Consider the following 26,088-nt stretch of genomic DNA (forward strand, 5'->3'; position numbering starts at 1 on the left):
CTTATGGAAGCCTGCGACGTTCATATGTTTTGGATTGCCCGGTCATTGCTGGATTCTGGGAGGAAGTGAAGAACACTTTAAATTCTATCTTAAAGGTATCCCTGTCAATAACCCTATCACTTATCATCTTTGGGTTGGAAGATAACATCATTGGTAGAGCGAGATCCTTTCTTTTCTACGCAATTTTATTAGCCAGAAGGCAAATTTGTATACATTGGACAGAGAAAACTGCCCCATCACACTCTGGGTGGCTCTCGTCTCTATATGAAACATCTAAAGCGGACCTTAACAGAGCTTGTAGCAAACAAAATTTAGCTTTTTGGAATTTTCTGATCAATTGGCGTTAATGTCCGGGGTTTTTTTTTTTTTTTTTTCCCGGATCCTATGATTATGCCTTGAATACTCCTTGGACCGAGTTTTTGCCTAGGTCCATCAATGGTCCTGTAGGTTGTAACATACCTAGATGGAGTTGTTGAAAGCCCCTCCAGAAATGGGTCATGTACGCCACCATTATAACATTCTACGCTTTTGGGCCATGTAAGGTGGTTGAAATTTCCCATACTGAGGGTAAGGCAAATGAGGATAAATAAAAAAAAAAAAAAAAAAAGTTATGTTGAGGGGGCTAGAGACTTCCACCAGGAAACCCATGTGCATCATATATGTTCAAGCTCAACCCCTGGAATTCTGTGAACTTCTGTTAAAACAAAGAGGCAAAAGAATAAATCTAGAGCACACAAAGGGCCCACATTCCAGGAGACTCTGGATTACTAATGGAGCACTCTTGCAGTTAAAAATGGTGATATTGCAGAGAGTGAAGGACCATATTCTGGTAGGTGTCCACTCTATTTCAGCACTGGACCTATGATGTATAAAAGGAACTTAGTGAAGTGTGGAAAACCCTAGGGAGGCAGAAGTACACAAGGTGCCCAGATGAAGGTGCATCTCTGTGTGAGCTCTAAAGATGCATGAGTGCCTGTGAGTGGTACAAAGCATGAGGGTCTCATATTAGGAACCCAATGATTTGCTGGATGAACAGGTGCTGGAGGAGGAGCTTTCCATGCAGATTTGTGGATTGATGCATTTCTGAGAACTGGTTGGAACACCCACTGGAGGTAAGGAGTGCCGGTTTTTTAGTAAACTTCAAAAAGAGCTCTTTGTTTCTAAAGAAAGGTCACTGGTCAAAGGGGCATGTATACACCATAAAAAGGAATTGGGACTGATAAGGGAGTCATAAAGGGAAGGGTTGGGGCCTTTGTAAACTTTTGATGGACATATCACTGGCTGGCATCCAGGTGTGATCCTTTTGTTACTTCCATGGCCTTTGTTTGGAGCTATCTTAGGTGGAGACAGTTTTGCTGTGATAGATTGCTGTCTGGAGGACGAGCACAGCAGACAAGTGGACACTTCAAAGCGAGCAATCCCCAGAAGTTGAACTTTAGAGAGCGGCACTAAATCAAATTTGTGCCTGAAAATAGATTATAAAAAGGGGAGCTCATAACTTGCAATTTGTCGAACTGAAGCTGTACATCAGCGTGGAGGAGCTCAGCCCGACTCCTACCTGTGTTGACCAGAAATAGGACTGAAGTTCTGAAGGTCTCTCATGCTGGGTAAGAGAACTTCACCCAGAAGAATCAAGAAAACTTGCCTGGAGTCAAGCTTCTGCCTGACCCAAGGCCAGAGTACCCTATAAGGAGAAGGAGATTGCCTGGAGGGAGCAAGGTCCGGTGGAGTTCCTGCTGAGGGGATTCCCAGGAGCAGAGTGTGAGATTTGGGTCTGTTGGGACCATTACACCAATGAAGTTGTCGACCCCTGTGCAGAATTCACGCCCTCTTTACCAGGTAGAGGCTGCAGTGAAGAATGAGGGTCATCACATTTGGTGCCATGCTGTGTCTAGACAAGGGCCACCATCTTGCCCCCCGCCTTGACCCGAAGGAGGCCATCACTTTGTTGGTGCTGCCCACAACCCTTGTATGCCAGATAGGGTCCGTGGTGAAGAACGAAGGCCTTTGCTCGGGTGCAGCATCAGAACAATAATAGGACTGTCATCCTGAGCAGTACTGTAGTCTGAAAGATGCAGTCATTCTGTGTACGCTCATATGACCCTCATACGTAAGAAATGGCTATCGTAAAGTGGAAGGGCTGTCGCCCGGAGACTTTTGCAAAGCCATCGTAGAACTCCTAACCCTTGAACTCGCTAGCGGGGCCTTGTTAGATGTTGCCACACATGAATGGGGAATAGCCGCCATTGTTAGAGGTAAATTGGGACTCGAGAGCTAACCAGGCTAACACTAGTGTGCCTGCCTTAGGGAGGCTCTGTTTATGATTTGTGGTGTGGGGTATTATACTTTGTGTTGGTAGATAAATACTTTTGTTTCATTAAGGCAAGTGTTGGACTGGACAATCATTTATTGGGGGTGCAGGATGTATTTTGAGTTGTGATCTTGTGTCTGCCCTATACCTGCCTCCTCCCTGAGAAGCCTTTATCTGCTCGACCCACACTACCACTGCGAGTTAAGAGCTGAAGGGATACTTGGGCTAGTTGCTCATAGCTAATAGTAGACAGGGCCCAGGACATCAGTGGTGAAAAGCTGCAACCATGACACTTGAGCCTAGTAACACCTTTTTGCCCTGTAGCCCTCTGAAAGAGGTTCTAACAATTAATATCCACTGGAACTCACTTTATCAACCTTAGAATAACAAATGGCTGAGTTAAAACCTTCACAATTTCATACTTATGTGTTGCAGATGACATGGAGTTATTTTACAAGCATGTGCACAAATAACTGAGTTCTTTTAACATTGTGGGACTCTGTGGCCTGCAGGTAACATAGAGATTGCTGCAATATAAGTATTAACCTATTGAGATATATTACATAAAACACCAATTATGACATACAACTACCTGCTATCCTCTAACCTCGTCTATTCTATGATGATTCAGACCTGTGACCAGCGAATGTGCGAATATAATTTCAGCAAATGCATTAACCATCAAAGTTATCTTACTAGTACAAAACCCTGGAATACACTATATTCACACAGATCTCGGTGGCTGGTGCTTTAATCCCCTCAACTAGAACAAAACACAGCCAGTCTGTGACCAATTAAGTAAACCAGACAAGCTCTGCTGTCACAGTTTTGCTTGGTGCAAATTTCTTTGGGCGAAGATTGTAAAAAAAAAAAATGGATGGGCTCACTCTCATCATCCACTTTTCATTACTGCACCCCTTTTACCACCACTGTAGATTTAAGAATATACTGAGCACTTTTTCCCCATTTCCAGCACTGCATTGATCTGGCCCCCTAGTGACCTGCAGGTCTGGGCTGCTGTTCACTTGACAGATCAGGAACATTCAGAAACCTGTGAAACTGGCCTTAAATAAAGGTTTTCTGGTTTCACATTTTGCAGTTGCCACCAGATGAGTATCTCTTTCCCTCTCACATTTTACATTAGATGTTAATGCATTGACTTTAATTCTTGGTGCATGAGAATAGAGTGTTGGTGGCAGACAGAAGTTACTAGACTCAGTTTGTTGTCCACACCACGCATCTGCTTGACGTCCCCCTACGCCCACCTTTCATTACCCCCGACTGTCACCCTGCTGGCATAGGTGTGACCCCCGGAGATGCCACAGATACTTCTTTGTGGCCCCTTGGGGAATTGTTTGCGAGTACCCATGATCTACCCCATCTGCTCCCATTTCCTTAACTACTGGAAGTTCTCTCTCCACCAGGACTCGTTCTTTAAAAGACAGGCTAACATCTACCATTCCTTCAGTGCTTCTTTTTCTCTAGATTCACACTAGTGTCCTTGCATTGCTGCTTCTTCTTGCAAAACCCCAAAAACATTATTTTATCAATTCAGCATTTTTACAGATTCTTTTTCACACGAACAGAAGCACATTTAAGTTTTACATGTTAGTTAAATGGTCATGTGACGCCTCTAAGAACAAACCTCGATTGGTGAACCAGCGGGTAAACTGTCTGCACTCTTCACATTCTGTTCAAGTGTTTGACTTGAATCACAGTTGTTGCAAGAGGTAGAACAAGGAAGTTCATCGCGAGGTATATCTCCTTGAAGATTCTTGGATTTTGAGTTGCTCCTTAGAGCTTCAAGTGTGCAGTTGAAGCTCTCTGATTTGGCCATCGATTCTCCGAAACCTTCAAAGTCTCCCCAAGAACTGGTGTATTCAGTAACTTTGTTCTCTTGTGGACAATTTTCTTGTTCATCATCAAAAGGTGGTAAATGAACAAAAGTTCCTTCGAGTGACAGATGGCGGCTGTGTGTTTCTTCTTCTATGATGTTCTTTCTGCCATAATCAAAGCTGGCATTGAGTGCAAGTGAAGTTGCATAATCTGCAGGAGACTTTGGAGAGATATACTCCATTGCCAGACTTTCCAGAAAACACTGGGTCTGCATTGTTGATCTGTGGCAAATAAAACAATATTTCACATTTCTAAGGTCATACAAGTTCATAAAATGCTAAAATTACAATTTAGTCTCCATTTTGGTCTAATAAGTTTTTTGTTAAGATGCAGAGCAATTAAACACAGAGGGTAACTCTGCTGCTGTTGGCCTGTCGGGAAGATAAAGTCGTAGTTGAAATGTTGCCCTTCAGCAAGGTCATCTTTGTTCATGTTCTTTTATCTGCAATAGAAAAAGTACTGATGTGAAAATTCAGAAAGCCAGCACTGGAATGAAATCGCAATTGTGAATCAGAAATACAAGGGTGAAAAGGGCAGGCAGTGCACACCGGGAAGCCAAGAAAATACAGATTTTCGAATCCAATCATACAAAGTGTCAATTGGTTTTAGGCCAAATGCAAGCAGAAAGTAGCAAAGCTCCTGTGTTTTGGACATGTTCTGCAAACATCATCTTTAATTGGGATTGTATCATGTCTGCAATATACACAAAACAAGAAATGACACTGTAGTTTCATGAGCTGAGCTGTAAAAAAAATTATGATGTTGCAAATTGAGCAATATCAATATTGCAATTCCAGATTAGATAAATAGCTACCACCCACAATTACATGCCAGGCTAACTTGCAAAACTTGCACACGAGTTGTGAAGAAAGGTTTCAAGTTTTTAGATGCTTCAGTTGATCTAAATAAGTCCAAAATATGGGAATGAGAGGCAGGTAGAATGGCCAGCACTGGAATCCTATATTCCATCCAAAAAATACCTCGGGTTGGATCACAAAATATATTTTGGTTGGCATTAGTAGATATCCTAGATGCTAAATAGTCCAGTGTTTGGTGCAAAGACCTATTACCATCCTATCATGAATGTAAATTTGTAGTGGTAATGTATATGATGAACATGATTCTTAAATGTCAGGACCGGAGGCAAAGATTATGCTTACTCTCTTCGCTTTATTTTACACAGCAGCCATTTCACAGTATCAACTCAAAACTACCTTTCCCATAAACCTTAGGGAAAGAGAAATAAAGTATTACAATGCATACCATTACATTGCATTTAAGGTAAGTGTTGGATAGTGTAGGGGTAAACATTACTATTCTAACTCCAGCGGGTGCAACAGTAGGGTAAGTGTTGGATGGTGTAGGGGTATAAATTACTATTCTAACTCCATGGGGTGCAACAGTATGGTAAGTGTTGGATAGTGTAGGGGTAAAAATTACTATTCTAACTCCAGAGGGTGCAACAGTAGGATAAGTGTTGGCTAGTGTAGGGGTACTATGCGTTGTAATGGTATGCGTTGTAATGTCATGCGATGTAATGCCTGTGTTTTAGTGACATGCGTTGTAGTGTCATGCTTTGTAGTGACATGCAATGTAATGGCTGCGTTGTAGTGACATGCATTGTGAAGGATGTTGTGATGTAATGACTGCGTTGTAAATGTAGTGCGATGTAATGACTGCGTTGTAAAGGTTGTTTCCCTCTTGCAATAGGTACAGAGGGCACAATGGAATTGCATTTCAGCTTTCCTCACACAGCACCTCTATTTACTAATTTTGCAGATATATTTGAGTGCGAGGAGATCCTTCATGCAGTCGAGAGCGCTGTTGCTCCATTTTAGCCATAGAGTCCATGTAAAGACGCTGCATGCGCTGCGCAAAATTCCGTTGTGTGGCTGCTGGTCGTCTCATGAGCCTTTAAGCCCCTCTGCTCCCTATTTCAGCCCACAGCACCTGGAAAGTTTATGCCCCAACTGGATTATGTATCGGAAACTCTTTTTTTCTGACAATGTGGACTCCGCGAGTTGGGTTTGTATGTTACATAGGGCTCCAAAGCCACACTGCCACTCAGTATAGCCCTGCAGGATCTGCATTTTAAATTGTAGGTTCCATCCCTGCCTATAGACTGTATGGATACCCCAGGTGCTCTGCCCTACTAAAACAAAGGACATTTTGTCCCAGGGATTACCCTTTGGAGAGCAAGTGCCTGCAGTCGCTGTTTACAGGGTCCGGAACACTGCTCAGCCAGGTGCTGCATTATAAATATCTGAACACCTGCACTAATAATGCTCCACTCTGGGAGTTATATGGATGAAGAGGGAAACCCTCCCTCCTTCCCATTTGAAGATGACTTTTGTGACATTGTGGACACGTCCATTCATCAGGAGGTGGCCTCAGCCATAGCACCCATTGAGCATAAGCTCATGAATTGGCATTTCGCCATTCTGTCGCCTCTACTCCGATAAAATCTCTCCCCTTGTGCAAAATTCCACGCCATGGTCGGCTATGCTCGCTAAACCCTCCCAAAAGGTTGGGGCGAAACGTAAGCATGGAGTTGACTTGGATGTGTTTGATGTCCTATAAAAGGTATTCCTCATATAGCTCTTGCTCTCTGACCTCTCAGAGCTCTGAGACCTAGCCACTCCCTGTAGTCTACTAGGGCTTGCCTCCTCCCAGCCTGCGAAGGCATTCTCACCTCCCCTTGGCAGACATAAATCCCAATAGGAGGATTCTCATGGGGATTCAGACGGTGAACCAGGTCCCTCTCGTCCATGGCATCCATCCCTAGACCCGGATGCATCCATCCCAAAATCTCATTCCGCTGACAAGTTTGATATGCTGGACCCTGAAGAACTGATACATTTTTGTTACTTGGAGTAGGCACCAGCTCCCAAACTGGTGACCTATGTCACAGGAAAGGCTAAGAAAGCCCCTTGAGAAAGAAACTCATGCCTGTCTACGGGCAGAATGTCCCCGGCCCTCGCTGGAGGGCAATGTATTATTAACATGATAATGAATGTGTCCTCATGTAACGCAACTGGTGCTATGTAAAGCGCTCTGATAGCCGATATCTTCGGGTCAAGTTTGCGCTATTAAAACTCAGTACCAAAAAACACACAGATAGATGTGAGGATGGCTACCTTCTTAGGAAAGTATATCAGAGGTCCTAAAAAAGGCAAAGATCGCTCCTGGCGCTCATGTCACGACAATTTACTGGATGTGTCAGGCCCCATTACTAAGATCCTCGACGTGGCCGAGGGAGCAAAACAGTCAGGGTCCCTTATTTCCCCAGACAGTCGCTCCGGATGGGCACAACGGGCAATAATATTCTTGGGCAGTGCCAATTGTGCCCTGTCCACCTAACACCAGAGAAACATCCTCATAAAGGTGGACCCCAAGCTAGGCAACTTTGCCTCCTCTGAAGCGGGCCCGGTAGCACAAGGGGGACTTTCTGGACACACCTTTGTGAAGGAACTGGGCAAATTTGTAGAAACTTTTACGGCCCTGGAGAAGGCCCAAGTTTCAATGAAAACAATCTTCCACCCACTAGTTTTCTCTGGGGCCAGAAAAGGTAAAGGGCACTCGGATGGCGGCATGGCATCCACCCAACTATCCAAGGGGTCAAGGCTCTTGATGTGGTCAGTGGCAAGAACAGTCCAAATACAGCAATTTCTACCCATTAAGAGGTCCCTGCCACAGGGGCAGTAGAGGCGGACCCTGTGAAAACTTCCACTCCTGTGACTCCGGTAAGTGTTCTCCCTTCTTCCCAACTAAGGGACCAATTACAATGTTGGTCGGAGAGAATTCTGACCGAATCGGTCTCGGTATCAGATTTGGGAAGTCCAACGGACCGATCACGATGCTTCCGAATACGATTCGGTCGGACTCCCATTGACTTCAATGGGAGCCCGTGTTCCAACCGAATACACAGGCCTTCATTGAAGAAAGGGGTGGCTGGGGAAAATCATGCACCCTGTGGCGGGCACCCCTTGGTTCCTGCCACACTTTGCAATGTTGGAAAGGGGGGTTGGTTCCTTAGGTACCCCCACACGCCCCATTTGTTAGACTACGGGTGAAGGGGGGGCCTGCAGCGGGTCCCCAAAGTCAGATTCCGACAGCTGATCCGTGTCAAACAACCGATTCGGAAAGGCTGTCCGAATCCGACATCATAATTGCTCGGTCGGAAACGCGGTCCGTAGACCTGCACTAGTCGGCTCCAACCGACTCTGTTCCTCCGAATGCCATTTGGGACTCGGAAAGTCCGAACGCTTTCCGACTATCGTAATCGGTAGACGGAAGGCTTTAGCAATCGGTCGGAAAGATGGGTTCCGAATCGGATTCGGCAGACCCGTATCCGATTCGGAGCCTTTCCGACCGACATCGTAATCGGCCCTTAGAGTGGGGGAGCACTTGGCTCAGTTCGCAGACAACTGGAAATGCCTCACATCAGACGCATGGGCCCTTCAAACCATTATGGATTCCGAATTCTATGGCAACCCCGTACAGTGACAGCTTTCTTATCCTCTCAGGTTATTGGAGCGAGATTCTGCCCTGATATCCCAGGAGGCAGATGAACTGTTATACAAAGGGGCAATTACCAGTACCTCTCTTCATCGCAGGGAGTTAATGAGCAACCTGTTCCTAGTGGATAAAAGGGATGGGGGATGGCAGCCAGTCATCCATCTGCGAGAATTCAATGAGTGGTTGATCTATCACCACTACAAAATGGAAGGGATTCACCTCATCTGGGACATTCTCTGGCCTTCGGATTGGATCTAAAAGTCACGCATCTCATGGTCCCCATCTTTCCCTCGCACAGGCAATTCCTTCAGTTCATCTGGGCGGGACAAACTTAAGCATTTGCTTCCCTGGCCTTTAGTCTCTCATAGGTGCCTTGGTGCTCCACCAAGGTTTTGAAGTCAGACATGGAACATCTACATTCCCAAGAGATTCGGTTGATCGTCTATCTGGACGACATCCTCATTATGGATCAGTGCCGGTACAAATTCTGGTCACATCTTCAGACAAGAGTGCTGGAAAGCCTGGGGTTTGTCATCAAAATGAAAAAGTCATTGCTGACTACCTCTCAAACTACTACTTTTCTAGGATTTGTCATAGATTCCCATCAGGCCACTCTGAGCCTTCTGACAAATAAGGTGGCAAGAATCAGGCCAGAGCTCCGCAAGACACTTGCGAAGGACCAGACATCCTTGAGACAAATAGAGCGCCTGGTAGATCTTCTCTCCAATTCAGGCCATCTTTCCAGGCCCCCCTAACCACAGGGCCCTTCAACGCATGAAGACTCAGCATCTCAGAGGGGGTGCAACATTTTCAGAGATGGTTCCATTGATGGAAGAGGTCAAGGAGGAAATGAGATGGTGGCTCACGCACATGGAAGTGTGGAATGGAATAGCGATCTTCAGTTCGCACTTGGATATCATTATCAAGTCAGGCACCAGCAAAGATGGCTGGGGTACTTGCTGCTGTGAGTTATCCGAGGGAGGAAAGTGATCTTCTCAAGAACGACAGTTACACATCAACTGTATGAACTTTTGCCAGGTTCATTCACAGCTACATTCTGTTGAAGATGGACAACGTGTCTGCTGTGCGTTATATCAGTCATCTAGGCAGCATGCGCTCGAGATCCCTGGTAGAACTGGCCAAGAGTTTTTGAGACTTTTGCCTAGACTGAAGCATCTCATTAGTCGCAGAACATTTTCCCGGCAAGGCAAATGTTGTGGCGGACTGGAATTCCAGATATCCCCAAGACTCAAGCCTATGGGAGCTTCAATCCTCTGATTTTTTAAACCATCAATGAAAGATGGTGTCCTTTGTCACTGAATCTGTTTGCCTCGCGGCTGGATCAGCAGTTTGAGAGATTCTTCAGCAGGAGACCCAACCCCTTGGCAAGTCCAATGGATGTATTTCTTCAACATTGTAGCCAGGAGAGGGGCAACGCATTTCCCCTGTTCTCGTTGATCACATGCCTGTCAGCACAGGCGAGGCATCAAGTGGCGAATCATGCAGTGATAACCTCGACCGGGAGATCGCAAGTCTGGTATCCAGTTCTTTTGGAACTTTCTTGGGCTTCTCCAACCGTTCTTCACCTAGTTCCAGATCTTCTCTTGGATCCTATGGTATCCAAAGGCTACTTATCTCTTATGGTGTGGCAGATTACCAGGAACTATGGAAAGTCCCAGAACTATAGAAAGAAGCTCAGGACCTCTTATCAAAGGTGTGGGCAGATGGCACCACTAGAAGATATCACTCAGAATGGATACAATAGCTGGATTGGTGTCTCCAGAGGGACTTGGATCCCATTGGATCAGTAGTTATTTCAGTACTGAATTCCTTTGCACATCCAAAGGTATGTCTTACAGATCTGTGAACACCTTTCATTCAGCTATTTCAGTTGGACTTTCCCCTTTTCCCCTATTGATGGCTGTCAGGTTGGGGAACATCCCTTAGTCTGTAGACTTATGAGGGGCATTCGCCTTTCCCTTCCAACAGAACGGAGGTATTCATCTCTCTGGGATGTTAATGTTGTTCTCAACCTTTACCTTTCTTGGAGGAGTGATAAATTCTTTCCAGGAAGGAACTTTGGGGAACACTGGCTATGCTTTTGTGCCTTATCTCATGTAAGAGAGTCTTTGATGTTAGAGTCTCCGATGTTAAAGCACTGGACAATATGGGTAGAGTGTTTACCCCATGTGTCTTGATGCACTAAGTGTACATTCATGTTAATCTCTTACCCAGAGTTTGATGACCACCCACAGTTTTGTGTTGTGAGGTGTATCAAGGCATATGGGCTATGACAGAAGAGTTCAGGCCTCCTGGTGAACGACAACTTCTCATTGCCTTATGAAAACCACTCCATACAGTCTCCTCCCCTACTATCGCTAGATGGGTTTGATGGGTGATGCAAGAGGCTGGAATTGATATTTAAAACTTTGGTGCTCATTCAGCTCGAGGGACCATGGGGTCAAAAGCTTTCTCCCTGCAGGGTAGACAGGAGCACTTTTTGAATTTGGCAGATTGGTCCTCAGATTCTACCTTCAAAATGTTTTACTTTAAACCAGTGTTAGATATGCCCTCTCACGTGGCCAGGAAGCTTTGAAGAAGCATTATCCTCAACTCTGGTCCCGACATAGAATGACATTTTCCCTAGCTATCTTAATGGAAAGTTTCAATTCTAATAAGGACACGGAAGCGAGGATTATCCTACCCAAGAGTTACTCCATGCCCACCCGATATGGGGGGTAAGCAAACACTTTCACGAAAAACGTATTGTAGTAAGTAGCAATTCTTTTTTTACGGAATTGGTGGTCAGTTGTTTCTGATATGCTAACATGCACAGTAGTGATGTCATGGTATATTGCTGGTTAATCTTCTGTGTATATATATAAGGGATTTATCAGAGATCTGTATTATTTCTGGGTATTTTGACTTATCTCCAGGAAACGATTCAAGGAAACAGGAATTACTTTGGAGGAAGTTTCGTCCTTCTTAGCTCACACGGAAAAAGAGGGGCATGAACACAGAGGAAGGACTATAATGGGACCTACTCTAGGGTGATTGGACATTACGTTGTTTCTCTTTCCCTAAGTTTCATGGGAAAGGTAGTTTTGAACTGATACTGTGAAATGGCTGCTGTGTAACATAAAGCAAAGAGAGTAAGCATAATCCTCGCCTCCATGTCCTTAATAGAATTGAAACATTTTGTTAGGATAGCTAGAAAAATTTTAATTCTGCAGCTGAGGTAGTGTAGCCACACAACACCACAACAAAACACCACATTACAATAACAGAGAACAACAATAATTCGACAGAAATAAAACAAAGCAACAACAAAAGCACAATGCAAAAAAACACAAGCCAACAAAACACCACCCATACAGACACACCATACTAACAAGAAATGAACACAGCAATACACCACATCAACATAAAACACACCAGCACAAGAACATGACTGCTTACCAATAACACAACAAAAAAACACAACATACCGACACAGCAGCACTAGACAAAAATACAGTAGCAAAAGGCAATAACACAACCACAAAATGCAGTTGTATTGTTTGAGTTATTTTGCTAATTGGTTGTGTGGTGGTGTTGTGTTATTGTAGTTGTTTTATTGTTGGGCTCTTTTGTTGTTTTTCTTAGTTTTTGTGATGTGTTGTGGTTAAGATTTTGATGTGTTTTGGTGTTTCATGTTTGTGATGTGATGTGTTGCTGTTTTGTTTTACTGTGCTGTTGTGTTGTTTTGTAAAGCATGCTTGTTGTGTTGCTGTACTGTATTTTGTGTGGTATTGCAGTATTCTTGTAGCTGTGTTGTCTTCTGTTGTTTTCTATTGTGTTATTGTGTGTTGTGGTGTTGTGTTAGGCTGTGTTGCAGTCTTGTGTTTCCATTTCAAGCTTCGTCATACGGTCTGCTCCCAGTCCTACTGGTGGTCATAAATCATTAGGAGTGGGTTCAAAGTTTATGTAGAGCTTTTCTTGCAAAGGAGTGTGCTAAAACCTAAGTTTAACTCTCCTTCTCACTGCTTGTTTGATGAGCAGCCTGATACCCATATATGATACTGGAAATGACCCCTAAAAATTAAAATGACCTAAGAGTGACATAACTTCAGTTTAATCTGATAACCCTTTCACATCTATAAACAAAAAGGTGAGATAATACCCTTTCTGTTGGCAATGTATTGTTTTTTTTTCCATTTTGTTGGGGTTATTTCATCATGTACTGCTGTGTTAAACGGTTTTGTTTTTAATATATACTACTAAGTTATTGTGTTATTGTGTTCTCTTATGTGATATAGTTCCTTTAGTTTCTTCAATAAATGCTGCTACATAGCCACGCCGAAGCAGTGGATTCCATTCCCAAGTGGTAACATATCTTCGCTCCAACAGATCTTCCACCTTTTGGGACATTATTTAGCCTAATGCCATGCCACAGATCTGGGCCTGATTTAGGGTGTGGCAGAGGGGCACTGCGTCACAAACCTGGTGGATATCTCGTCTGCCTTAGTACAAGTGCATTAGGCAAACAGATATCTCATCTGCCTTTTTGAAAGTGTATTATCCTATAATGCATTTGTAATATGGCAGATGGGATATCTGTCACTTTTGTGACGGAGTAGTCGTGCGCTAACCTCTAAATCAGTCCCAAATTCTTACATTATTACTTGCAATGCTCCCTTTATGTAATGTGACTTTCAATGTTCAGATTACATACCAGTGATCTTTATTAGCCCTAATTCCATCTTTCCGTTTACATTACTTCCTAATTAAAGTAAATTATAGCTTCCGAGCGTCCCTGCTGGCTTCAGTACTTTATGAGGTTCTGCCAAAATTCTGAACTGAGCAGGTGTGCTTAAAATCCACTTCCAACTAAGTGTAACTTATAAGGCATTTCCAAGCTGTGTTTTCGGACACCCCAGGGAGTGCAGCCTACTGCCCCATTCCTGAAGTGCTTGGACAATGTGGCGGTGTAGCAGCAACCTGAGCGAGTGGGGTGTAGTGGTAATAGAATAGTCTTGTACTCAACAAACCTTGCCTTTGACAGAGGACCCAACATGGTGCCTGAGAGCAGTTGGCCCTAGATACCATGGGCAGGGTAGTTCCTGAGCTGCATGCTGACACTGAGGAGACAAAGTATGCAGAAGCCAAGGAAGGACAGTGACAGGGTCCATGGGAGTGATGGCTTCGGCACATGCCTGCTGTGGCATTTATTTATGGTCTTGCCCCACACTCGAGAAGTTCAGGAGTGCGACGGTCCATGTGTGAAGGCACCTCTTAGCAACAAATAGTAGGGCCAGCATTGCGGGAGACACTGGACTGCATGCGCTCATATGTGGGAGTAACTGGTGAGGCAGTACTAGGCTTGGCTTAGTGAGAGTGGGGAAAGGAGGAGAGTAAATTAAGAGAATGGATATATCAACAGTATTAGAGATCTCAAGTACTGTGTAAGAGTGCAACGTATCAGCAAACTGGAGCAGGATGGGGAAGATGGGTAGTGTTTGCCACAAAATGTGATGCACAACCTTTTTTAGTCCACAAATTACAATCCATCAACACTGTCTGTTTTCTGCTTATTTGTCAGTTGTCTGAATGGCATTCAAGAATCAGAAAAAACCTAATCTGTCCACCCCAAATCTAATCCTACTACATGCAGTTAAGCAACCCTCATCTTGATAGTTCTGTTTCTGCCAACAGTCTTAAAATATTAAGAGTTAGAGTGGAAGAGGGTAAAAGCTTCTCCATTATAGCCTGCACCTTAAAGGTTACTTGCTACCTAGAATGAGGGAGTAGCAGAAGATGTCTGAGCTCCTATTGTGGATGTCTCCCACTCTCAGGTGCAGATTTAGATGCACTGTGATCATTGAAGCACACACTACCCGAGGTCCATCTCTGATGCTGCGAGTGATTCAGATCACTCAGCACACAGAAGTATGGCATACGCCTAAAGAATGCGGTCAGAAGTAGCATCTAGGAAGGAAGGAGAGAAGCCCTGGTGGTATTCCAAGAGGGTGAGAGTCACTCTTCCATTAGCTGCATTTTGGAATGTGGTAACTAATGTGAAGAAACTAATCTGTTCCCAAAACGTCCCCACAGAATCCCCAAAAGCAGCAAGAAGAGGATCCAGAGGAAGTTACATGACAGTATATATGAAACTCAGGCAAGTAGAGGTTTTGAAAGACTGTTGACGCTGCGACTCAACACAAATAATCCTAAAATCACATGACATGCATGCCAGGCCTACCTTAGAAGATGCATAGACCACCCGGAAAGCTGGAAGCAGGAGTCAAAATGTAATAGGTTTGGAGTTGATCACAAAAGCAAATTACTTTGTTGTGACTACACAGGTAAGAGAAGAGCTGCTCTCCTTTCTGGGATCAATAAATAAGGAAATCTCCTGAATAAAAGATGAATTGTCTAGGGTATCCACAGATGCTGACCAACCCGACCTGCCCTAACACAGTCCACTTCACATATTGCTGACTCAACAACAGAGACAGTATCAAAGGCAAGCGTTGTCATCATCCCTTTTGCTCCTTTCTGAGACGTCTCTAAACGCAAAACAAGTGCTTAGGGACTTATGGAACTCTATACGCCAGCTTTATATAGTCAGCCACAAGTAAACTATCATTTAAAAATCAACAGTGGCTCAATCCAAAGACTATTCCCTTTCACCCCAATATACATTGTGGCTTTGAGAGATATCACGCAATGCCATCTATTCAGAACACGCCACGTTAACCTGGGGTCAGAAAAACATTATTATTTCAAAAGTGAACAGATTTTCAAAATGTCAGTCCTTAGAAATTAAAGGCTTGCCTGGGTAGGATCTGCTGTGGGGCTAGGAATCATAAGTCTCTAAGACCAATCGATTCTGAAAAAGTAATGATCTGGGATTGCATTATAAATGGCTGTAGAAACAGTAACCGGCCAAAACGTCAGTGAATATGTAAAATGAAAAGATACTTAATCGGAAAGTTTAAAACTGCACGCCAATGCTGGACAAATGCAACAAATTGTAGATCCGTGCCCAAAGCTTTAATCATTTGTTGCTGCCATTGGTGGTTTCATAATGTCTTTAATGTACGGAAAATTGTGATTTTATTATTATTATATCCCACAGGCTAGTTATCCGGAAAGTGCTACAAATAAACCTGAATGCCTAGGAGATTCTTGCGGCACCCAACCGATCATCTCCATTTTCTCAAAATGGACGCCTTCACTCAGTTTTCATTTGTTTACCTGTGGTGTTTAAAGCCACTTGTGGCCTCATGCTCAACCCGAAGAACTCGCACCCTTTCAGTGGGCATTATTTAGAGCGCCTTGGAGTTGGGGGCAGGAATGTTGCTGAATTTCTGAGATGAACGAGAAGTAGAACAGTCGTACACTTGATATCACAGGGACTCCAATGTTCACTTTTTTAGTGCATTGTCGACCTTGCAGCTTATGTTGTATCAATATTTGTTTCCCTCTTGGCTTGCATTTCCTGCATTTCTTTGTTACTTTTATTACCAGCCAGTCATACGTTTACTCCCATGTCACAACGCTTCACCTATAAAGCCCAGGCAATGTTCCATGCTAGCATTAGCACTGTCAGTTGTCGGAGACAAACATTATGCTACAAGGAACAAATAAATGCTAAAAAAAATTAGATATTAGCACTACATTATCAAAGTTAGCATATTATATGTTATAATATAAAAATAGGTTGGAAAAACATTTGAAAGCTGCTACAAAGTAACTTTAAATAAGTCAATGCTACAAGAGGTCAGCAGTGTTAACAGCTTATTTATTTAAAGCAGTAGAGAAAGAAATATTAGTCGTTTTCTAAACATTGTGCCAACTAGAAAGACAAGAAATGTTGTAATGCAGCCAAGAGCCGCCTGCATACTGAACTCACCAGTTTTTCTCTAGCCATTATTTGAGAGGGGGCCTCCAGGCGCTACACATTGAAAGCGAGGAAGCGAAAGCACGGGCACAATTGGGTGGGCCTCAGGGGGAATTTAGCCCCGGAAGTGCGTGGAATATCCATACGTACATACCCACATCAGTAGGTGACATGAAATGTGGAACATTAAGCGTTCATTTAGTCACTGTGTCGCGTTGCAATTTGTTTGAACTAGTGTTGATGTGAAAATATCTTAAGGTAGTACACGCAAACACATCACAATGTCACCTAATCTGCCCTTGCAGAGGCACATAACGATGCAATCAGGAAGAGAATGTTTTAATTGGTCGCACAGGTTTTTAGCATGAGCAACATAACAGAAGCTGTTTTGAATCTGTATAGTGGGAGTGGGAATGATTAAAGAATGAAATAATTTATGAATGAAATCAGAGCACGTGTCAGGACAGGCATGTGTGTCCACACCCCTGGTTTCCGGCAAGGCGAGGAAGAGGTGAAGTATAAGAGAAAGAGCTAGATGAGTGAAGACATAGGGGTTGTGAAAAACCCAGACGTCACACAAAGTGTAGTAACCGGGACGCGCCCATTCGGCAGGAAACTAGCACGGAAGTAAATAGCATGTATCCGGTGGTGCATTTTAGAACATAGTGTCCCAAACATATGACTAACGAATGGTTTGCTAGGGTACTGCCTTTTTCTAGACAGCACATTTTCCATTGAAATGGCCACTATATTTGCATCAGTCAAGCCGCCTTAATGCTAATCCCATGTGGTGCACAACCCTTAAAGTGGATTTCTGCACATATTATCATTTGAGCATCACTCAAGGAGAGTGTATTGATCTGTTCTGATACTATTAAGATATTTTTTTCCCTCGCTTCAAAATTTCAAATACACAACATGCCTCAAGTGAACTTTTCTTACTCTGATATATTTTTTTAGATATTGGTAAGGTTTATATATATGTACTTCAAATGTTGTTGTGTGTTAGAAAACATTTGACGCCCATCAGATTTTCCTATCATAGTTCCTGTACCCCAGCAAGATTCTCAATTGGTTTACAATATAAAAGCCCCTCCCTTTGCAATCAAGGAAAGAAAGAAAAAGTAAACACCAACCTCCATGTTAAATAAGCAGCTTTATCAGAAGACATCACGTGACACTTGACCTCTGTCTTTGAACTCACACAGCCAATGCAGCAAAATAAAAACACAATGTAAAGGCCTCTTTAATGCTCTTTCTTTTTTCTAAACTCCTGCGAGGTTAACTTGGGGGCGCTGCAGCACTTCACACACTCCTACTTCCAGCGCCCCTTGGAAGAGAAGAGGGAAGCAGTTGAACAGTGTGAAACGGAGCCACGGGATGGGAAAGATGGACGCCAGGAGAGATTCGTGATAGATTCGCGCCGTGTGCCAGTATCCTCGGCCGCTCCTTCCAGCCTTGCTTAACGCAGTAACTTGTTAAATCAACAGGGTGAGCCAGGGCAGGCGAGGGCACTTCTCGGCCAAATAGGGTGTGGAGCTGCTCTTGGAGAAACACTGGCGAGAAGGTGCGTTATAAGAAATTAGAAAGAACACAGGTCAAACAGAAGAGAGACAGGGTCTGAGACTATGGGAGAGAAAGGGAAGAAAGAGAAAATATATAAATAGGGACAAATAAAAAGATTAAATACCTCGACAGAGTGAGAAGAGAGATTAAAAAAAGTTGAGACCCGTAAGTGTGTCTTAGCCACGAAGGGAGAAAGGGGGTGAGATAGTGAGGAAGAGAGAAGGGGGTTGGAAAAAACAGTGAGACACTGCCAGAAGAAAATGTGGAAGTTTATTTCGAAGGTGAAGTTTGTTTTATATGAAAAGCCGTTGTTAAAGAAATGCTTTACGTAATAACATGCTGCAAAGGAATTCACTGCCATGAGGTTAGAGTGAGAGCTAGGTGAGAGAATCAGTGCTGAGTAAGTCAGTAACAACACATGCTCGAAGTATATCTCAAATGTACATTTATATCGGGTTTCATGCCTGCTGATGATATGCGAGGTGAGGGGTGGTAACATTGATATGTTCAACCAGTATCACGTGTGGTGTCAGGACTGCCTTGGATGCTGGCAGAGGAGAGATATCATGAACCACTGGGTGCAGAAGGAGTGTAAAGGTATAGGCCCTAGAAGGCTGATGGGCCACGCCTAGGGCGCACGTTTTATGGTATTTTTTTTTTTTTACATTTCCGTCTGTATTTATCCATAATTATTGTATGTCAACTTTATCTGTATTTACCCATATTTATTATGGGTTTTGTGAAGAAAAAAAAAAGCTGAAACTGGTATATTTCCACATTTACTTAACCAATAAATATACAGTCACGCTTGAATGCCTGCCAGGTTTCAGTGATATGAACACCTGAGAAGATAAATCAATGCACTTATATGAAAATATGCACTTTTCAGTATCAGCCTTGTGCATATCTACTGCTGTTTAATTAGCCCTCTTACTTATGAAACCACAGTTGGCCCGGCGGCATTTACGGCAAAGTGTATTTAGAATCACCCAAAAAGCACTCAATTTCTGTTTTTATCCACATTTAAAAATAACCTTTCATTTTCTTATCTGTATTTTTCAGTCTGTATTTATCTGTAAAAATCAGTAAAAACGGAAAACAGGGAGCCTTAACCATAACCTACATGGGGCACAAGGTGTTTTCTGGGTACCGAGAAGGTTAAGGTTGGCAGAATGAGAGCACATCTATCCAGTAATTGTATGGGAGGACAGGGCAATGTTGTGGACTACTTCAAGGGTCTCAAGGCGCTGGCGAGACATGGCAGCCAGTTAGCTTGGATTCTACAAATGGAAGTGTGAATGCAGCTGAGAAGATTTAACAGGGTTCATGTGGCAAAGGTTAGGACCTTAACTGAGGGGGCAAACAATCCTTAGCATAAAACTACTAAAAGGCTAATGGATTCTTCTCATAGGAAGGCTATTACTGACTGCTTTGGCAGCATGGAAAGCTCTGGTGGAACGCAAAATTATGCAGCCCCTCTCCAGACGTGAAGAGGAGACCATAAGTCTCCCATATGCCCCATATGTTCATTTGGCTTTGGCTAAATGGGGCCCCTCAGAAGAGTTTGGGTGCCCCTGAAGGGGTGGGTACCTGTTAGACGGACCCAGGTCCCGATGAAGGTAGTAGTTACAACGGTCCGCGGCAGTGCCAGCAGGTCCCGACGAGGATGGAGGATGCAGAAGGCCGCGGCAGCGCCAGCAGGCAGGACGATAGTTCACAAGGCAGGGCTACGGCAGCGCCGGTAGTCCGTCAAGGCTGAGTTCTTCTCGGTGTCTCTCGACTCCAGGATACAACTGCCTTCCTGCTCTGGAGCTGCCCTAGTTATAGGTCTGGCGCCCGTTGATGTCCGGACCCTCGCACTTGGCAGTCGCGAGGTCCGGGATGAGGGAGTCCAGACACCCAGCAGGGGGGTGGAGCCAGCGCCCGGGGGAGCTGGAGGGCGATCGGCACCTGGCGGGGGAGAGCCATCGACACTTCTTTCTCCCATCGACCTGCCAAGTGGTCCGTTCACCTCCTGGGTGGATGGTGGTGCCGGGATGTCGGGGCCTGGCCAGGCCCAGGGTTAGGGTCGAGCTGACGCCACTGAGCCAGGTCGGGAAGGTCCTGGGGCTGGGCGACCCCTTCGGGGGTTTGTTCTGGGGGGTCGGTATAGTCGGTGTCCTCTACTGGAGCGATCGGGGGAGGAGGTGCAGGCCATTCTGGTTCCTCTGGTCGGGGGATGGCACGGGCGGCCATGGACCGGGTGGTTACGCACGCCCAGTCCGGGAGGCCCAACATCCCCAGGTGCTCTCTTCTTTCGACGGCGGCCCACGGGGAACTCTCAAGATCATTCCCCAGGAGACAGTCCACGGGGGCATCATCCCGGACCGTCACCTTCAACATGCCGGAGACCCCTCCCCATTCGAAGGGGACGCAGGCCATTTGACATAGACTTTCTGAATTGTCGGCTGAACGGACGGGGCAGAGAATGTTCAGCAGGATCTGCTCTGGTTTTACCAGGTGACAGCGGACGGCCGTCACACTGGCCCCTGTGTCACGTAGTGCTTCGGCCCGGTGCCCATTAATGTTCACCCACTGGCTATATTTTCTGGTGTTGGCGGGTAGGGGGGCCCGCGGGACCATGTCTTTTCCCCCTAGGCACGCTAGAACCATGGCGGCCGGTTCCCACTCTTGTTGTGCCTGCTCGTATTCTTCTTGTTCTTCGGAGATTTGTTCTCCCCCCAGGGCGGCGGCAGCTACCTGGCGGGGTTTTGGAGTTTGGTTCTGTGGACAGTTCGGGTCATTGGCGTAGTGGCCGACTCGCTGGCATCGGTGACACGTGACGTTGGCTCGGAACCCCGGGCGCATCGGGGGGTTGCCCCGGCTGGCCGGGGGCGGGGTGCTGGCAGCGGGAGCGGCCGGGACGGTGTCTCTCCCTCGCCCCTGGCCTCCTCCTCCTCCTCGGGGACGGTGCTGACCTTGGTGGTTCCGGTTCTGCTCGGGTGGCCCTCTCCGGCCCACTCGGGTGCTTTCCCACCAGTCAGCTTCGGCGGCGAGTTGCCGTGGGTCAGTCAATTTACTGTCGAGGAGGTGCTGCCTGAGCTCGACGAAGCAGTTGTTAGAGAGGTGCTCCCACACCATGAGATTAAAAAGTTGCTCGTAGGTCGTTACGTGGCTTCCCTTGATCCAACCCTCGAAGGCTCGGCTGAAATAGTTGACATATTCCACCCAAGTTGTACCCGGGATCCGGGTGGCGGTACATTTCGGGTGTGAGCCCATATCGGGTGAGGAGGGCAGCCTTCATGTGGTCATAGGATGACATCTGATGGTCTGGGAGCTGTAGCAGGGCATCGCGGCCTTCGTTGACGAACCTCCCCCATAGGCCGGCTCCCCAGTCACTTCGATCGATCCGGTGGGAGGTCATGGCGATCTCGTAGGCCTTGAACCACTGTTGTATGTCGTCCTCTCGGACATACTCTCGAACGACATCCTTGGGGATGTGGACTTTCTTCTCTGTCGCTCCCGGGGTGCGCGGTCGCTCGGGCACCTCCGGTTCTTTGTTCTGCTTCCGTAGTTCTATTTCTGCCAGTTTGCGCTCGTGTTCATATGCTAATCTCTTTTCTTCGAGCTCTCTCTGCCTCTGTTTTTCTTCCCGTTCTTCTCGGAGCCGCAGATGTTCTAGGTTCAGTTTTTGCTCGGCTAATTTTAGTTCACCGTCCATTTTGAGCCGTGCCATTTCTAGTTCATGTAGTCTGTTTTTTTCTCTTTCTTGGATCTCTTCCTGCGAGAGGCCCGTTCCTCGCTCCTCGGGAGCCGTGGCGTTCCTCTCTGATGCTGCACTGTTTCGGTCTGGGGATCTGGCGACCCCGGTTTCTGCCCACGACTCAATGGCGTGCTTGAAATCGTCTTTGGTACTCAGGCCGGTGGTAGCAATGCCTAGTTCCATGCAGAATTGTTTCAATTCACGATGGCTGTACTCTTCCAATTTATCCATCTGGAATTTCTCGGTGGATCCGCTCTCTTTGGTTGACATTGTGGTTTTGTCGTGGGGTGAGCTACTCTCTGTACGATTACGCGTTGATTCGGATCGCGCCGCTGGCCACCAATGTTAGACGGACCGGGAGGGTCGGCCAAGGACAAGGGGAGAGGTCTCCGGGGAGAGCCGTCTCCAGCGATCATACAGATGGGTAACTTCCCCCCCACAGATGTACACCACACAAGGATAGGATTTAACGTTCTTTATAAGCGATTTCTTAAGGTACGATGGAATGGTACAAGGAGGTCTGGACTCAGGGGTCCCCTCGATTCTAGTCTCTTGGTTTGGGAAAGGGGGTAACGGGACAGTCTGGTTACCAATCTGGTAGATGTGCTGATGGATAGCTCACAATCCTCGAGCTCGGTGTTCTAGCTTGGACGGGCCGCGGCAGCGCCAGCAGGTCCCGGTGAAGGTGGTCGTTACACGGTCCGCGGCAGCGCCAGCAGGTCCCGATGAAGGTAGTAGTTACAATGGTCCGCGGCAGTGCCAGCAGGTCCCGACGAGGATGGAGGATGCAGAAGGCCGCGGCAGCGCCAGCAGGCAGGATGATAGTTCACAAGGCAGGGCTACGGCAGCGCCGGTAGTCCGTCAAGGCTGAGTTCTTCTCGGTGTCTCTCAACTCCAGGATACAACTGCCTTCCTGCTCTGGAGCTGCTCTAGTTATAGGTCTGGCGCCCGTTGATTTCCGGACCCTCGCACTTGGCAGTCGCGAGGTCCGGGATGAGGGAGTCCAGACACCCAGCAGGGGGGTGGAGCCAGCGCCCGGGGGAGCTGGAGGGCGATCGGCACCTGGCGGGGGAGAGCCATCGACACTTCTTTCTCCCATCGACCTGCCAAGTGGTCCGTTCACCTCCTGGGTGGATGGTGGTGCCGGGATGTCGGGGCCTGGCCAGGCCCAGGGTTAGGGTCGAGCTGAGGCCACGCGGCCTCGTGGTGCAGTGTCCAAGATGGCGGCCGGGCCGGGCGAGGGAGCCGGTAGTGGTTCGGCCCCATGATACAGAGAGGTCCGGGGGCAGGAGTCCCGTCTGGGGACGGGGTGCGGGTTGTTTCTGTGGGTAACACCTGGAGGGCCGGGGCTCGGGCCCTGTTATGCGGGGAGGGAGCAAGCCCTTCATGTGGCCTGTCCAACAGTACCCCATGCGCCGCAGGGGTTGCTTGGGCCTGCATTATGCTGTTCGGGAAAGCAAGCTGAGGCTGGATTTTACAAGTGTTTGGGGACTGGAAATGCATGATGGTTGCTGGGGTGGATATGAATGATTCAACAAGCATGTTGCAGCGTAAAAGAGCACCAAAGTTTGCCATTGCATGGGTGGAAGTCGGAATATCAGGGATAAAGTGGGTACATTCAGGTAGAGAAGTCAGCACCAGCGATGCTGAGAAGCAACGTCTGTTTTTGCTGAGTTTAGCTTGAGTGCAAGCATTGCCTTTAGACATTTAATGACTGGCCGAAGGGATCAGGATAGAACAGAAAGTGAAAATGATCTAAGTGGCATCAGCTTACAAGTAGTAAGAAAATCTGAAAAAATACACACTATCCCCAAGAAATGTAGTTTACACAGAGGCCCCAAGACCAGTGCTTGAAAATGGAAAAATAGAAGTGCAGGTACTCTGTACCAGAGTACCTGCTTGTTTCTGAGAAATGCCGGTACTCTCCAATTAAAAGTATTAAGTCACTCTTGAGAAGTGCCGGTACTCTCCCTCTCAAAATGAACAAGCATTTGCAATGCAATAGGTCTCGCATTTATAAGAGTTTGAGCTATTGGCATTGTAAAATTACAATGCCTTTTATTTGTGTTTTGGTTTTAAAACAAATAAAAGGCATTGTCATTTACAATGTCAGTAGCATAAACTCGCATAAAAGCATTGTGTGGAGTGCAGCAGTGTGCGGCGTGCAGCAGTGTGCGGCGTGCAGCAGTGTGTGGCGTGCAGCAGTGTAAGGCGTGCAGCAGTGTGAGGCATGCAGCAGTGTGCGGCGTGCAGCAGTGTGCAACATGCAGCAGTGTGCGGCATGCAGCAGTGTGCGGCGTGCAGCAGTGTGCGGCGTGCAGCAGTGTGTGGCGTGCAGCAGTGTGTGGCGTACAGCAGTGTGTGGCGTGCAGCAGTGTTTCGTGCAGCAGTGTGCGGCGTGCAGCAATGTGCGGCGTGCAGCAGTGTGCTGCGTGCAGCAGTGTCGTGCAACATAAATCAGTGAGTAATGCAGCAGTGTGCAGCAGTGTGCAGCAGTGTGTGGCATGCAGCAGTGTGCGGCATGCCGCAGTGTGCGGCGTGCAGCAGTGTGCGACGTGCAGCAGTGTGCAGCGTGCAGTAGTGTGTGGCGTGCAGTGGCATGCAGCAGTGTGTGGCATGCAGCAGTGTGCGGCGTGCAGCAGTGTGCGGCGTGCAGCAGTTTGCGGCGTGCAGCAGTTTGCGGCGTGCAGCAGAGTGTGGCGTGCAGCAGTGTGTGGCGCGCAGCAGTGTTTTGTGTAGCAGTATGAGGCATGCAGCACTGTGTGGCGTGCAGCGGCGTGCAGCAGTGTGCGGCGTGCAGCAGTGTGCTGCGTGCAGCAGTGTGCTGTGTGCAGCAGTGTCGTGCAGCATGCAGCAGTGAGTAATGCAGCAGTGTGCAGCAGTGTGCGGCGTGCAGAAGTGTGTGGCGTGCAGCAGTGTGTGGCGTGCAGCAGTGTTTCATGTAGCATTGTGCGGCGTGCAGCAGTGTGTGGCGTGCAGCAGTGTGTGGCGTGCAGCAGTGTGTGGCATGCAGCAGTGTGTGGTGTGCAGCAGTGTGCGGTGTGCAGCAGTGTGCGGCGTGCAGCAGTGTGCGGCGTGCAGCAGTGTGTGGCGTGCAGCAGTGTGTGGCGTGCAGCGGCATGCAGCAGTGAGTGGCGTGCAGCAGTGTGCGGCATGCAGCAGTGTGCGGCGTGCAGCAGTGTGTGGTGTGCAGCAGTGTGCGTCGTGCAGCAGTGTGTTGCGTGCAGCAGTGTTTCGTGTAGCAGTATGAGGCATGCAGCACTGTGTGGCGTGCAGCAGTGTGCGGCATGCAGCAGTGTGCTGCGTGCAGCAGTGTCGTGCAGCATGCAGCAGTGAGTAATGCAGCAGTGTGCAGCAGTGTGTGGCATGCAGCAGTGTGCAGCAGTGTGTGGCGTGCAGCAGTGTGTGGCATGCAGCAGTGTTTCGTGTAGCATTGTGCGGCGTGCAGCAGTGTGTGGCGTGCAGCAGTGTGTGGCGTGCAGCAGTATGTCGCGTGCAGCAGTGTTTCGTGTAGCAGTGTGCGGCGTGCAGCAGTGTGTGGCGTGCAGCAGTGTGTGGCGTGCAGCGGCATGCAGCAGTGTGTGGCGTGCAGCAGTGTGTAGCGTGCAGCAGTGTGTGGCGTGTAGCAGTGTGCGGCGTGCAGCAGTGTGCGGCATGCAGCAATGTGCGGCGTGCAGCAGTGTGAGGCGTGCAGCAGTGTGAGGCGTGCAGCAGTGTGTGGCGTGCAGCAGTGTGTGGCGTGCAGCAGTGTGTGGCATGCAGCAGTGTGAGGCGTGCAGCAGTGTGAGGCGTGTAGCAGTGTGAGGCGTGCAGCAGTGTTTCGTGTAGCAGTGTGAGGCGTGCAGCAGTGTGCGGCGTGCAGCAGTGTGTAATGCAGCAGTGTGTAATGCAGCAGTGTGCGCAGCAGTGTGTGGCATGCGGTAGTGTGCGGCGTGCAGCAGTGTGCGGCGTGCAGCAGTGTGTGGCGTGCAGCAGTGTGTGGCATGCAGCAGTGTGTGGCGTGGTTTGTAAACAACAAGAAAAGCGGACATCAAAGGAAGGGTGGGAGTGAACGAGCATATGGAGTGTGAGTTATAACGAAAGTTAATTGTTGTAAGAGGGGATGCAGGAAGTGAGGCCAAGTGCGCGCTGACGAAAGCAGTCTGCTGCTTTCAAGTCCGATGCCAGATG

At 47.2% G+C, this 26,088-nt stretch overlaps 1 protein-coding gene across 1 annotated transcript in view; it reads right to left on the reverse strand.

The window, feature by feature from the left end:
- The window catches only part of CLBA1 (clathrin binding box of aftiphilin containing 1), a 116,523-nt gene that overhangs the window by 78,207 nt on the left and 12,228 nt on the right, over nucleotides 1-26,088 (reverse strand). Inside the window, exon 2 of the mRNA XM_085626233.1 lies at nucleotides 3,957-4,649. Coding sequence (XP_085482359.1) covers nucleotides 3,957-4,478 — 522 coding nt within the window. The 5' untranslated portion in view covers nucleotides 4,479-4,649. The remainder of the gene's footprint in view (nucleotides 1-3,956; nucleotides 4,650-26,088) is intronic.

This window comes from Triturus cristatus, chromosome 9, assembly GCF_964204655.1.
Source record: "Triturus cristatus chromosome 9, aTriCri1.1, whole genome shotgun sequence".
In the NCBI taxonomy this organism is placed as follows: Eukaryota; Metazoa; Chordata; class Amphibia; order Caudata; family Salamandridae; genus Triturus; species Triturus cristatus.